The 13,807-nt window shown below is 52.4% G+C and overlaps 1 protein-coding gene across 2 annotated transcripts in view; it reads right to left on the bottom strand.

Moving 5' to 3' along the window:
• The window catches only part of VWA2 (von Willebrand factor A domain containing 2), a 45,303-nt gene extending 34,586 nt beyond the window's left edge, over nt 1-10,717 (bottom strand). Inside the window, exons 1-2 of one of the 2 annotated variants that reach the window (XM_058697855.1) lie at nt 10,246-10,717; nt 2,360-2,421 (exon numbers count right to left, since the gene is read on the bottom strand). In XM_058697855.1, the coding sequence (XP_058553838.1) occupies nt 2,360-2,411 (52 nt within the window). In that variant the 5' untranslated portion in view covers nt 2,412-2,421; nt 10,246-10,717. Of the gene's footprint in view, nt 1-2,359; nt 2,422-10,245 lie in introns of those variants that run through there. The other variant, XM_058697856.1, reaches the window with a different exon arrangement.
• Between the last annotated feature and the right edge of the window lie 3,090 nt (nt 10,718-13,807).

The following is a 13,807-nucleotide window of genomic DNA, read 5'->3' as shown; positions in this document are numbered from 1 at the left end:
ACCAGGAGCGGAAACAAGACAAACTACAAAGATAGTCTTGTTGACAGAGCTCTCGCCAAAATCTTGCCAACTCACTGCCCCCTTCCTCATAACGCAGTGTTGCTCCCATCGGCCCAGCTCCCCTGGAAGCCCCCCCCCTCTCCCCGAGGGCGGGAACTTTCCCATCCGTCCTCCACAAAGCCTAGCCCGGCTCTCTGCACACGGTGGGTTCACACTAAGGTTTCCCGAGTAAGTCTATGAATTACTGCCAAGGGCCCGGGAGCCAAGGAACCTCCAAGGCCCTACAAAAAACCGAAAAATACTGTTCCTTTGTAAAAGTCTCACCAGCAAATTCTCCAGCTGGAGACAGGCCAGCAGCCTCCCGCTGAGGGGAAGGAGGAAGAGCCCTGCGACCAGACACTAGTCACTACAGATGTCACTCAGCCAATGTGTCTTTCTGTACCGTGTGCTCAGCTGTCACGGCAGGTGCCAGGCATCAAGTGAGCCCTCCTCGTGCCTCGGGTGGCCTCCCCATTGCTCCCCAGGGAAGTCACCTCGGGGCTCTGTGCAGAGTCTCCCCCTGGAACAGGGAGCCGACGAATGTGTGACTGTGGCTTCCCGTTCGGACCAAAGCGGCCCGGCCTCTGCCGGCCACCCGCCCAGGCTCCAGAACTTTAATCTCCAGCCAAGGAGCGGGCAGGATTGAGAATCACTGGTCCCGTCAAACCCCTTCACCTTTCAGATAAGACAGCCGAGGCTTACAGAGATGATTCCTGTGCGTTCCGCTCCCCCAGAGGAGCCCAGAGCGGTGTGGCCGGCCCAGGAGTCAAGAGACGGGCGTTTGTCCCTGGGCAACGGCTGTGTGACCCCGGACAAGTCACGAGGATCTTGGGGCCTCCCCCACCTCGTCTGTACAACCTGGGGAAGGTCAGATCGAGTTCTCTATCAACTGCACAGGGCCACAGGAAGCGCAGCTCTGCAATGAGCTAGAGCCGAAGCTGGACCCTGAGCCTCCACGGACCTCATTCCCGCCCTGAACCCAAACGCATCTCATTGCTGCCCAGCCCCTCGACCCTGAAGCCACTAGTTATACCGAAAACCCACGTGGCTTGGAGAAGGGGGGCTGGGGGAGCCGAGCAACCACCCGCCTTCTTCCAGCCTCTCTTACCTCCCCAGACTCCGGGCCAACAGGTGGCTCGTGCCAGCAATCAACACACACCCCAAAACACAGGCATGGGGGGAGACTGCCAGACAGAATCTCAGAGGCCACGAGGGGATCCCGAGCTAGACTCGGATGGCTGGACACTCTGCCCATTTGTCCTTACTTGAAGGACAAGTAAGACGTTCTGACAATAAAAATAAAGTTGATTTGCTCCGTTATTCACTCCTGAATCCACTTCTGGGGCACCTGTATGTGCCAAGCCCGGTGCTGGATATCCAGATGACACAGTGGTAAATAAACAACACGCATGAACCTCTCTCTGATGGAGCAGATCTCTGGTACAGCAGGCGGGCTCTAAGGTTTTAAAAATTCACCCGGAAGTAAACTCGTCTCGGGGTTACATGCTTCAGAGCAGACATACCCACGGCTACAGGTTTTCCAGGGGGAACAGACCGGATCTGGGGGCCCCGGAGGAATTGTGCCGGGTGCTGAAAGACGAGTAGGAGTTTGCCAGGGTGGCAGTGCTCGGTGAGGGGGTGATCTAGCCAGAGGGGCCACCATCACTGAGCACGCGTAGGCAGGGAGGGAGCAAGGGTGCTGGGCAGGATTGGAAGGGCTGTGGCGAGGAGGGAGAGGGTCCAAGAGGGGACTGGAAGTGGCATGCGGTCAGATCAAGCTGAAGAGCAACGGGTATCACTGAGAAATTTTAGGCAGACTGGGGTACCTGGGTGGCTCAGTCGCTTGAGCATCCGACTTTGATCTCGCGGTTCATGAGTCCAAGCCCCACGTCAGGCTCTGTGCTGGCAGCTCAGAGCCTGAAGCCTGCTTCAGATTCTGTGTCTCCCTCTCTCTCTCTCTGCCCCTCCCCTGCTCATGCTCTGTCTCTCTCTCTCTCACTCAAAAATAAATAAATTTTTAAAAAGTTGTTTGTTTGTTTAATTTTGGGCAGAGAGAAGGCGGGGAGGAGTGGAGAGGGGTCCAGGCAGTCAGATTTGCATCGGCTGGAGCAGAACCAGGGGGACCCGGGGTGACCGCACAGAGGCTGGGCTGCTTTGGTTAGAACAGTGGTCCAAGCACAAGATGATAGGGCTCATGCTAGGCAGGTGGCCGTGGAGTGGACAGATTCAGTTGTCTTCGAGAGACCTCCTGAAGTTAAAATTGACAGGATACGAGGCAAATCAAACCCCTCCACACCTCACCCCTGACCAAAAAGCTTACCTCCAGAAAGCAGGAAAATGAAGATGGCCTCCAGCAACGGGAAGGAAGGCATGTTGATGTAACTATGGGGCAGGGTAAGAAAAAGGTATCAGCAATTAGCTCTGTGCACCCCCCAAGTCATCCTGAAACAGGACGACAGCTGCTCAGTCTTTTCCAGGTACAACTATGACCTTGAGGCTCTTCCTCGCCACGGTGACTGTATTCATCAAAAAAAAGACCCAAACTCCCTCAAAAGTCACGCGAGACTACTCCAATGACTTTGCTTTCAAAGGACAGGCTAGCATCTTCCCCAGACGCCTGCCCCCAACCCCCCCCCCCCCACCAACTCCTTCCCAGACTCCGGGAAGGCATGCTGTCCCCACGGATAAGAGTCCCGGGTCCCAGCTTGGCCTGGCCCCTGTCCCGCCACGTGACCTTGAGTAAAGTCCCCTCCATCTCATTGCCCCCATTTCTTTTTTTCAACGTTTTTTTTTTTTTTTTTTTTTTTAATTTATTTTTGGGACAGAGAGAGACAGAGCATGAACGGGGGAGGGGCAGAGAGAGAGGGAGACACAGAATCGGAAACAGGCTCCAGGCTCCGAGCCATCAGCCCAGAGCCTGACGCGGGGCTCGGACCGCGACATCGTGACCTGGCTGAAGTCGGACGCTTAACCGACTGCGCCACCCAGGCGCCCCTCATTGCCCCCATTTCTTATGACGAGTTAGACTCAGAGACTCAAGATAGGATTTCCAACGTCCTAATGTTCTGAAGCCTTCTAGCAAGATCACAATGTCTACACTTCCTACTCCATAAAAAGTAACATGGCTGAAGAAGTCACAAAAGGATTTTTCAAAAAATGCCTAATAATGCTTAGAGTACAGGTAACACTCGGTTCCATGGGGCTTGACAACGATCTTTAAGGGAGGAAAGGGTGGAAAGTGAGAGCTTTTAATAAGAACGATAGACTATAACTCCGCTGCTTTAAAAGCACATACATGAGGTAGACTTCTGATTTTAGCTGTGGGGCCCAAGAAATGGATCCTTATCCTTTTCAACCACAAAGATATGATGTAAAATCTACACAGTCTTACATTTTAGCCACTGTACTGAAAGGGATCATACAGAATGAAATGTAGACTCCCCTCCACCCCCAGTATAATTTAGCGGGCAAAAATCTAAGAATATCTGAAGAATAAGCTCCAGAAATTCTGTTTTCTTGCCTTTTGGGATCCAATACAACCAAGGTCTCACCCTACGGTTTCTCCGCATCAAACCTGCCTATTTAAAAAGAAGACATGAAAGAGTGGGGCCACACGTAGGCCTTCCCGAAGTTTCCTCCTGTTAAACAAACAATGCTGGACTCTCACTCAGGAGACCATTCCAAAGAGAAAATCCCACGCAGAGATACAGGAAGGGAAGCACGGCAGGGTCCCCCCGGGTTCTAGAGAAGAGAGCGGAGGGAGAGGTGGCCGGTCACCGTGTGTGGTACGCAGGGGTGCAGCCGAGGGTAGAGAAACTCATTTCCACCTGGTGCACCCAACTCAGAACGTCCCTGTGACCTCTTGGGCAAACACGCTCTCCTGCGTCTAAGAACGTGGATAACAAGGCAGGAGCGCCAAGTTTTTGTGTATGTATCTTGGGTCCTCGGACATCCACATCTCCACTGGCAGATGTCAGTTCTCCAAAACGCATGGCGGAAGCTTCCTGGTTATGTTTAGCTGCTCACCAACATGCCCGTAACTTAACGCACGTGACAATGAATTCTCCTGTCAGACACACTCCACTGTCTCTACTGGGGCATTACAAACACATCCCCTTGGGACGCTTAGTCGGTTAAGCATCTGACTCTTGGTTTTGGCTCAGGTGACGATCTCGTGGCTCGTGAGTTCGAGCCCCGCGCTGGGCTCTGTGCTGACAGCTCAGGGCCTGGAGCCTGCTTCGGATTCTGTGTCTCCCTCACTCTCCGCCCCTCCCCTGCCCACACTCTCTCCAAAATAAACATTAAAAAAAAGAAAAAGACACATCTCCCAGCTGCGGCAACAAAACAACTTGACTTGACTGTCAGAGGAGTTTGAGCGGGCCGAGAGCAAGGGCTGCCTTGAAAACTGAAGCTCCCCAAGAAAGATAATTTTTCATATTTAAGTTTAAATATAACCCAACTCATGTTCCTATAGGTGCTACTGCCGGACCTTACTTGGAACTGTAGGGAATTTGAACAAACAGCGGGGACTGCTTCAGGGGACAGCACTTATGGCTCAGGTCTGCGTTCCTACTCTTGGAGAGCAGACTCCAGGGAACAAGAGGGACACAACTTGGGAAAGGGGAAACTCAGTGAATGAGCCGGACACACCTAAGAGATGAAGGAAGGGGTCACAGAAGCTCAGAAGCGGGGGTGGGGGGGTCCCAGACAGTCGCACAGTTCGGGTCTCTGGCCCCTAATCCAGTTAGATGCTTGCATCTAACCAGGCTGCTTCTGAAGTGGAGGTGAGTCAGGGCCCTCGAGCCACCGCTCAAGCTGAGATGGCATAGAGGCGGGTGACTAGGACAGGTAGGGGCTACACCTGCTCCCTGGTGGCCCACAGCCCGCACCGGAGTCCAGGAGCCCCACTTCTCATCCGATGCCATGGTCCCTCATCTACAAAACAAAGAGGCTGGACCAGATGCTGCTAAGGTGTCTTTTGGTTTTAAATCTCTCTGTCACGGACCCGTGATGGTCAGACCTTACTCTACTGAATATTCAGCTCCTTGGATTTCAAACACGTCTGGAACAAAGGGAATCAAATGTCCCAACCAGCTGAGAGTCTTTGTGCCTCAGATGACCGTGAGGCTCACGTCTGCACCTAATCCAAGCGGCCAGCGGAGAGCGAATCTTACAAGAGCGAGAGGGTCAGAACCTTCCCGGACACACGGGGGAGGGGGAGACGGACAGAGAGGGTGCAGGCCAGCGCGGCCAAGGCCATCCCCGCTGGCTTCCAGCCTGGCACCTGCCAACAAGACAGGCCTTCCTTTCCTCTCACTCCCGACGACAGACTAAGGGCAGGTTCTCGCCTGCCACCTGGGAGCCAGGCCGGGCCACGCGGACCAGGGCCAGGGCAGAGCTGCCCCTGGGATGCAAACCAGTCAGGCTCAGGCTGATTTTCCGGGGTCCTGGCTTCCGACCCTGGGCACGTGCAGGACTCTGAGAATCAGGCCTGTTGATGTCTTTCCCAAACCAGGATTCCAGCGGCCTCCCCAGGCTGCCGCGAGGACCTGGGGGAAGGAAGTACATACAGAAGGTTCCCGCGCGCACAGAAAGGCACTCAGGTCTGCCAGGAGACAGACCCAAGCAACTTCCTCCCGCTCTCTTCCTTCCGTGCCCCTGCATGCCCCGGTGAATGCTTTTCAGAGTCTCCCAAGCTTCTGCTCATTCGGGCAAAATTTACGTTGGCGATCTGCAAATCAAGGCAAGAAGTCAAATGCCTCCTGAGAGGCGTCCGGACCAGAAGGTGCTGGCTCTGGGACCCCAGCGGCACCTCCCTCCCCTGCGCCCGCAGCACAGCCCGCACTCAAACTGCCCGCTGGTGTGATCGTCTCACCTGCCCGGTGGCAAAGGCCACAGGGACTCCGGCTTCATCTCTGCCAGAGCCCCAGCCGCCTGCACTTGTCTGGCACACAGTAGGCGAGATGCGTGCCTGCTGGGTCAGTAAGCACCGCTACGCCTACTTCCGGAAGGATCTTTGCGCTCACTACACTCGCTGCATTCCTTCTTATGCCAAGATAAACGAAATAAACGCTGCTTGGGTGCGGGTGCGGTATTAACAGCACCCTGCTGTCTCCCACCCGTCATCTCAAACGTTCAGTTTCCCGCCCCCCTCCCCCCATCACAACTGCTTGCAGTGCTAATTCGAATTCTAAGTACAGCCCAACACCTGAAATCTTTTTAAGAAAGGATGAATTGCATAGTAAAAATCCAGCAGCTGCTTTCATCCAGTGAGCATTTGCTGGGTGCCTGGCACCGGGGGCCATCCTTCTGTATCTTCTCTCCCCCTAAGCCTTGCAGCCAGTCACCGAGAGTATTGTCCCCATTTTACAGATGAGAAAACTGAGGCACAGGCAAGTTGTTTTTGCCGCAGGTTACACAGCTAATAAGGGGATCAGACTCCCTTCTGGCCTCCCAGGGATCTGCTCAACCCATCCCCTTCCTGATCCTGGGGGAGTAAGGTAGGGGAAGAGAGGCATAATTAAAAATCTGCCAGCTGAATCCTGCCCTTTGGCAGTTTTCCACACGCTACCACCTGCCAGCAACTCCCACCTTCGGCACACGTGAGAAGATTTCCAGAACTCTCTGCATTCTTGTGCAAAGCAGTCAGGAGTGGTTTGCATCCCAGGGGCAGAAACAGATCATCGTGTGCAGGTACCCAGGTATGCCTCGTCAAGCCTTTTCCGTTGCAAAACGCCCCACTCGTCATTTGTTCTTTTTCTGTTCCATTACCCACGCTAATCCCACGTCATTCCTGGCTCCTGGGGCTCTCACACATCCACTCTTCACCACCACCACCTCCCCCCGCCCCCATCTTCCCATCTGACTGCTGTGTTCAAATCCTGGTTCCACACAGCACTGGCACCGCTAAGGACAGTGGGTAAGTGCAGTTTGTCGCAGGGCTCCGCAAAACTCAGCACAAACCAGGGATTACACTTTCCATGCCGCAGGAAGAAATGAAGGCCAAAACAAGGCTACTTTGGGAAAAGAAGCACCAGGCTGGCAATGGCTGAGGGCAGTTTTGCAGGACAATGCCTGCCTTCTCCTCTAGGATGGGAAATGAAATGAGTTCGGGGTGAAAAAGGAAACCACTTCTGCCTCCTCACAAAAAGCACTTCCCACCCCCAAATATTAGGTTAGCCCTTGGCAGCCTCCTCTCCATCAGTGGGATGGAAATCTGAGCCCTTTACAAGAACGGGCAACACCTGAACAGGAAGACTTTAAAACCGGAGGTAAAAGTGTCGAGCCAGAAAGCCCTTGCTGTCTTTCACCGTAGCAGTCGCCTTCCTTGTCCTTTTGATACAACATTTTGTCAGGCTCAGGGGGTCCAGAGAAGTGGGCCACATGCTTCTAGTTTGACACAGCAGAGAGACCATTTTAAAAGCTGCTGGGGGAAAGTCACACTCCCTCTCAAAGAATCGCAGATCGTTAGAACCCGACGGTCTGAGAAGCTGAAGTCAGCACCAAGGGATGAACAATGCGCTGTACAGATTCCCTGATCAGATGGGCATGGATCTCAAGGCTTCCCACTCTCGCTGCACCTGCGGAGAGACACTTACAGCCAAGAGAGATGTTTGTTTTGATGGTTATTTGAAAATCCTTCATTTAATCTGTACAGGACCCAAGTTCATTGGACTCTAGGAAGCAGTGGCATAAGAGAATGCACATGGGACCAGAAGCCCAGAGACAGAATTCCATGCTAGTTCTGCTTCTAAACACCTGGGTGACGTTCCCTGTCTCAGGGTCATTCATTCGTCCAATTGGGGTGAATCTTAGTTTCACGAACTCAGGCAAGCGTTGTAAAGATCCAGGGGAATCGTGTGTGATCGTCCCTAAATGTACAACGTTAAAGGTTGTCATTACATTTAATAGGTTAATTTCATAGAACACCCATAATGCCATAGGGTAGACATGATCATTTCCATTTTTCTACATGAGAAAGTGGTCTTGTAGAAGCTGGGACCCAAAGTCAAAGAGCTCCAACAAGTGTGGAGTCAAGCCCAGGTCTTCTGATGAGGACAGGTGGGCCATGACAAGAAGAGTGCAGTAACACAGAACGAGCACAGTCAGACGCCGGGAAGCCTGAGCCTTGAGCCTTTCAGTAACTTCCTTCAGTTCAGTCTTTCAATTTCCTTCCCTCACAAATGGGGGTGACATCACCCAGCCTATTTACCTAAAAAGGTTGATGCCGGGATCACATGAGATCACAATGCAAAAGTGCCCTGGGTGAAGGCAACGTCTCTTAAATGGAGAGCAGGGAGATCCGTTGAAGAGAAGGGACTCAGGACCAGGAAAGGAAATGAGGGATCCAGGACAGGAATCATATTGAGGGCAGGCCAGCAGGCAATTCTGTGGGTGGGAGAGGAAGCGGTCCGGAGCTGTTTACATGATGAAAGGGTAAACTTAAGGAAGGGACTCCAAGCGCATTCCACTGGTCCAGGGAGCTGGCTGGCCTGGGGTGATGCTGAAACCATTAGCCTTGTGGATAATGGCAGGGTTTTGTTTTATTTGCAAACAAACAAACAAACAAAACAACACCAAAAAAACCCTTGTGGGATGAGATTAAAAGTTGATAATTTTGCTGCATTGCTTCTGATGAAAACTAAAAAAAAACTGATCTGTGAAGGGCAAAAGTACAAAATCTGCGGACCACTGTTCTAAAACACCTCACAATGATGCTGACCCCTCCAATGTTATAATTACATGAAATTTCATTTATTCAAGCATCTGCCCTGTGCCCAGCACCCTGTCAGGTGTTGGGGATACAATGAAAAGACTCTGTAAGGTACACACAAGATGGGACAAAAGGCTTTGTAATCTCACCAGTTTATCCCTGATGTCAGCACTTGCCAATTAATGACTGGCCCATTTATGCAGCTCATCAAAAGCCTAGCAGTCTGGGTTCCTGGGGGGCTCTCCCATTCGCTCTTGGGTCGTCTTTCACCTCTCTAGGTCTCGGTTTCCTTATCTGTAAGAACCTGGACATCTGAGCAAACTGAGGGGAAGGAAACAGCTATTGCAAGCTCCGGAGGGTAAACCAAAAACTAAAGGTAAGGGGAAATATGTCACTGATGGTTTTCAGTCAACCAGACAGATGTGATAAAGGAAAGGAGCCCCCCTCTCTTCCCCAGGATTTGTCGGGGGACCTAGTCTGGAAAATTCTTACACCATCAAGAGACATTTGGGGTCGAATTTCTACAAACAGCAAGGGCTGCACCCTCGGTGAAGAGCAGCCCGCAGAGCCTTGCACCCCCATCAGCAGCAAGAAGGGAATGGCTGCAGGTTGCTGAAAGCCAGCAGCATTTACAAATTAACTCCCCAGGCCTTTGCCAATTGCAGTGGTACCTCTAGGACGGACGGAGAAAGAAAGAGAAGAAAGAGAAGAAAGATCTTTTCTGACTCTTTTCTCAACAAATGCACATTTCTTAATATAATGTCACAATGGAAGCCAAACAGAAGTTGAATTTTTACACCTGAAGTTATAAAACATTGAAAGGTTCTGGGGTTTTTGTGTGTTAAAGAACCTCATAATTTGCCAATTGTACAGGTTCTGATTATTCAGTTCCAAGACACCAGACACACAGCAGGTGCTCCCACCCAATGGCCGCTCTTGGCTGGAGAGCCATAGGTTCCAGGGGGGGCCAGGTGCCCTCCCCCCTTCTTTGCCAGGGTGCCCACCCTGCTCCTAAACCGACGCCACCTGGCAAGTTTCAAAGGTGCATTTCCGAGACCCTCCATTTACTCTCCCAGCAGGTGGCCAAGGGCTCAGCTCCAGGAAGGAGAAATGCAGGAAAGGGGGGCGGAGGGGGGGGCGGCCGGGGAGAAATCCCAGTATGAGAAGTCACAAGGACAAATCCCCTAGCCTTCCCATCGCCCAGGGGCCAGTCTCTGGGCCACGGGCCCTGCTAGGGCTCTGCCAGCAGAGGCTTCGCCGGGGCACTCTCGCTGCTGGGAAAACTGCACAGGAGTCACCTTAACACCGCGTAGGCCCTGAAAAAGAGGGGCGCGGGGAGGGGGGCTTGGGCACGTCCCCCAAACATTTACTCAAAAGGCGAGTCCCCTTCCGCAGTCTCCAGATTAACAGACTGTGCCTGTGCCAACCAACAGGTCGAGTTTAATACACGGTTCCCTTCTCCACCCACTGCCACCTAGCCCCTGTCCCCTTACCTGTGCTCCGCGCCCCCTTGGCTCTGCGACCCCGTGCCGGAGTCCCAAAAGAGAGGCCACTCCCGGGCCCGCCACGCTCCCCGTCCCGATGCGCTGGCTGGGTCTCCCCGGGCCGGGCCGTCTGCAGGGAGCCCGGGGGAAGCGTGCGCCAGGTGCGCTCGTCCAGGTGCGCCAGGTGACTCCGGCTTCCCCGAGAAGCGCGCGGGCCTCGCGGCCGAGTTCAGGTGCGGCTCAGACAAAGCCGAACAAAGCCCGCAACGCCGCTCGGCGGCCGCGTCCACGCGGGACCGCACGGGATCCGTGCCGCTGGGAGGGACGGCTGGGGGCCGAGCGTCCCCACCCCCGGAGCGCGGACAAGTAACCGGCTCCCCTCCCGAGGCCGCTGGCGGGGGCCCGGGGCGCGGAGACAGCTCGGGCTCTGACTCACCGGGACGAGGGCGGCGGGAGCGCACGGCGGGACGCGCGCGCCGAGGCTGCCGAGAGGGCCCGCGGGCTCGGCTCGGGCCAGGGGGCGCTGCAGGCCCGCGGGAGGGCGCCCTGGGTGGGAGCCACGTGGGGCACCTGTAGTTCTCGCCGACGGGAGGCGGCGAGCGCGGCGCGGGCCCAGGGAGGTGCATCGGGCGCTTCTGGGACCTGGGCCCGCATCGCTTCTCGCGTTTTTTAACACGGCGTGGGCCAAGAGCGGCAAGTCAACAGAAGTACTTACTTCTGCGCGGGTCTCCCAGCCTCTGATCGGTGTAGCAGGGCTGTGCCATCCGCTGCCGACTCCGCAGGGTTTAGTGCTCAGACTCGTGCGAAGATGTTGACTTTGGCATCGCTTCTATTTGGCATGGCAGTTGCCATTTACCTGTCTGCAGTTACTGCGGCTGGGAGGTAATAAGCGGGCCTTTTTGGCCAGCGTCCTCGATTAAGTCTAGAAGGTGCCTGATTTTTAAAACTCGGATGCCAGAAAGCAAAATGGCATAATGCCTACACACAGTAAGCACTCAATAGATGTGGACTATGACTGTATCATCTACAGTCTTCATAAGGCATCAATAAAGTGTCATTGCACAACGTGTGCTCATTGCAAAATAAGAAAATGCCAGTAAGGACCTTGCAGAAAAACACCTGTCCCACCATCCAGAGATAATCACTGTTAACGTTATGGTGTTACGTTCTTTCAGCATCCTTCCACTTACATAAAAATTTACATTCTTTTTAGTTCGGTCCCTACATACTGTGACATACCCAGCTTTTCTATTTCTCTTCTTGAACATGTTTTTAGCCACTACTTAATATTCCAATGTAGTTAACCTGCTGTTGTAAACATTAACTGTTAATCATGAAATTAGATATTTGTGCTTTTGCCCAATCACTTCCTTGGAGTAAACCACAAGAAGGCAAATTTCTAGACTCTTGGGTATAGGCAGGTTAAGGCTTTTGATGTGTATTGTCAAACTGACCTCCAGGAAGATCAACCTGTTTCCTCTTTTCCATGCCCCTCTTCCCATTATTCTTGTAAATGTCAGTCTGATAGACTAATACCTTTTTTTAAACGCTTTTCCTTTTTAACAAATTTTTTAAAGCATTGCCCTTTAGTTCTCAGTTGGTTTCCAACCCTCTCAAAATCTGTAGCTTCTAGTGAAAGGGACCCATGGTCAGTAAATGTTGCAAACTTCACAGAAGTGGGGAAAAGAAGGACCCGTTTTTCACTTAACTCCTTCCAATAACATTTATTGAGCACCTGTTTTTGGTTGCCTGTTTTACATTAAAACGGAGCCACACCAGAGCAGGATAAGCCATGCAGGAGCACCTATGCAGGGGAAACTGGCCGCAGGTCTAAATGCTTGGCGGAAGGAGGGGTGGGGAGGGGAATTGTCTCAAAAACATGTAATGCAAGCCAAATAGGTCATTTTAAACGTTCCAGTTACCACATTTAAAAAGTGGAAAGAAACAGGTGAGCTTAGTATTAGCCCAGTAGATCCCAAATATCTTGTGTAATCAATGTAAAATACAGATACTTTATGTTGTCTTCAAAATTGTGTCTTACACATTTATAGCACATCTCAATTTGGTCTGGCCACATTTTAAGTGTCCGGTAGCCATCTGTGGTGAGTGGCCTGTGTCTCTCCAGACAGAACAGAGGTTTGAGAAGGGCAGACCACGTCCTGGCAAAAGTGGCAATTTAACAGCTGACGGCCCTCTCCCCGACTTGGTGTGATTCGCTGCTAAGCTGGCATCTACCAGCACACCTTTGGCTAATCAGTTTACGTTGTGAGAAGTCAAATTTCAATTCTGGACGTTCCTGACAGTTTGGTGGCTTTAACTGGGGGGGGGGGGGGGGGTCGGGGCGGGGAGTTCACATGTTCATTCCACGATCAAGAAGTAAAAGGCTACAACTATAAATACTGGTGGAGATACAAGTTCTTTCAAACTCCTTCACATCAAAGTATAAGTCAGTCTGTCCCAGATGCCTCTCAGATCTATCAGATGTGCATGGCGGCAGGGGGAGGGAGGAAAATGCAAGTGGCCCAGGCTACGGAGAGTGGTGAGTGGGAGACTAGCAGGGCTGGAGGTTTTTTACACAAAAAGCTGGGCAACTCCTCCTTTATGAAGATCTGTGGAAAATGTCAAGTCACTTTGAAGGACCATCATCCCTAAGAGTCTGTGAGCCCCTTGCTTCCAAGGACTTGCCTTGCTCATCGTTGCAGCCCCAATGCTTGCTAACTCTACACAGTAAGTGCCCCTTGAAAATGTGAATTGCCCCGTACAGCAGGTCTCGGTGGTGAACGCACAAGGCATGGAGGCGACTGTGCATTTCACGCAGAGACAACAGGGGACCAGTGATACAGAGTGGGAGACGCCCAGTGTGGAATGACCACTGCTTTGGAAATGAGGGAAATCTGGGATTCCCCATTCAGCTCCCCTACCTACTGGACTTGTGACAGAGAAAAGATGCTTCATTTTTGACTGCTCAGTTTTCTGGCCTATGAAATGAAAGGTTCAGGAGTACAACCGTTCTCAGATCTGGGGAAGCCCCCAGTTTTTTGCACCCGCTCCCATTATTTGGACCCCCGAATGATGAAAGCAAGGTGAAACACGTATGAAAAGCCCCAAAGGAAAATAGGTTACAGAGCCGCCAACATGGACTTCCCAAAACCCTCTCGAGAAGTGCAAGATCAGGAAACAGTGCGTATTCAATGGCCAAGAAATCATCCCAGAAGAAATAAAGGGCCTGATTCTGCAGTGCTCCACAGGCAGCAAAACCATGGCGCGGAGGGCAAGAAGAGAGAACAAAGTAGTGTTGGCAGGACATGAGGAACAGAAATACTGCATCTCAAAGCTGGAGACCCCTTGGGCTTGGGGTAGACACCAATGGCTCTAAGGTTTAAAACATACAACCCAACTCCATTAAGACAGTGAGAATTACACACAAGGTTACTGGATTTGTTTTTGGGAAACGTGATGCTTTCTGGCTCAATCAAGGAAACACATTATGTCTCCAAAGGCAAGGGCCTGGGTAACGTCAGTCATGCGACCCACACCCAAGACTGCGTAAGCACTCTCCTCCTTCAAACTG

Source organism: Neofelis nebulosa, chromosome 13 (assembly GCF_028018385.1).
Source record: "Neofelis nebulosa isolate mNeoNeb1 chromosome 13, mNeoNeb1.pri, whole genome shotgun sequence".
Classification (NCBI taxonomy): Eukaryota; Metazoa; Chordata; class Mammalia; order Carnivora; family Felidae; genus Neofelis; species Neofelis nebulosa.
The sequence above is the reverse complement of the archived record's forward strand: the minus strand, read 5'-3'. Positions and strand labels throughout refer to the sequence as shown.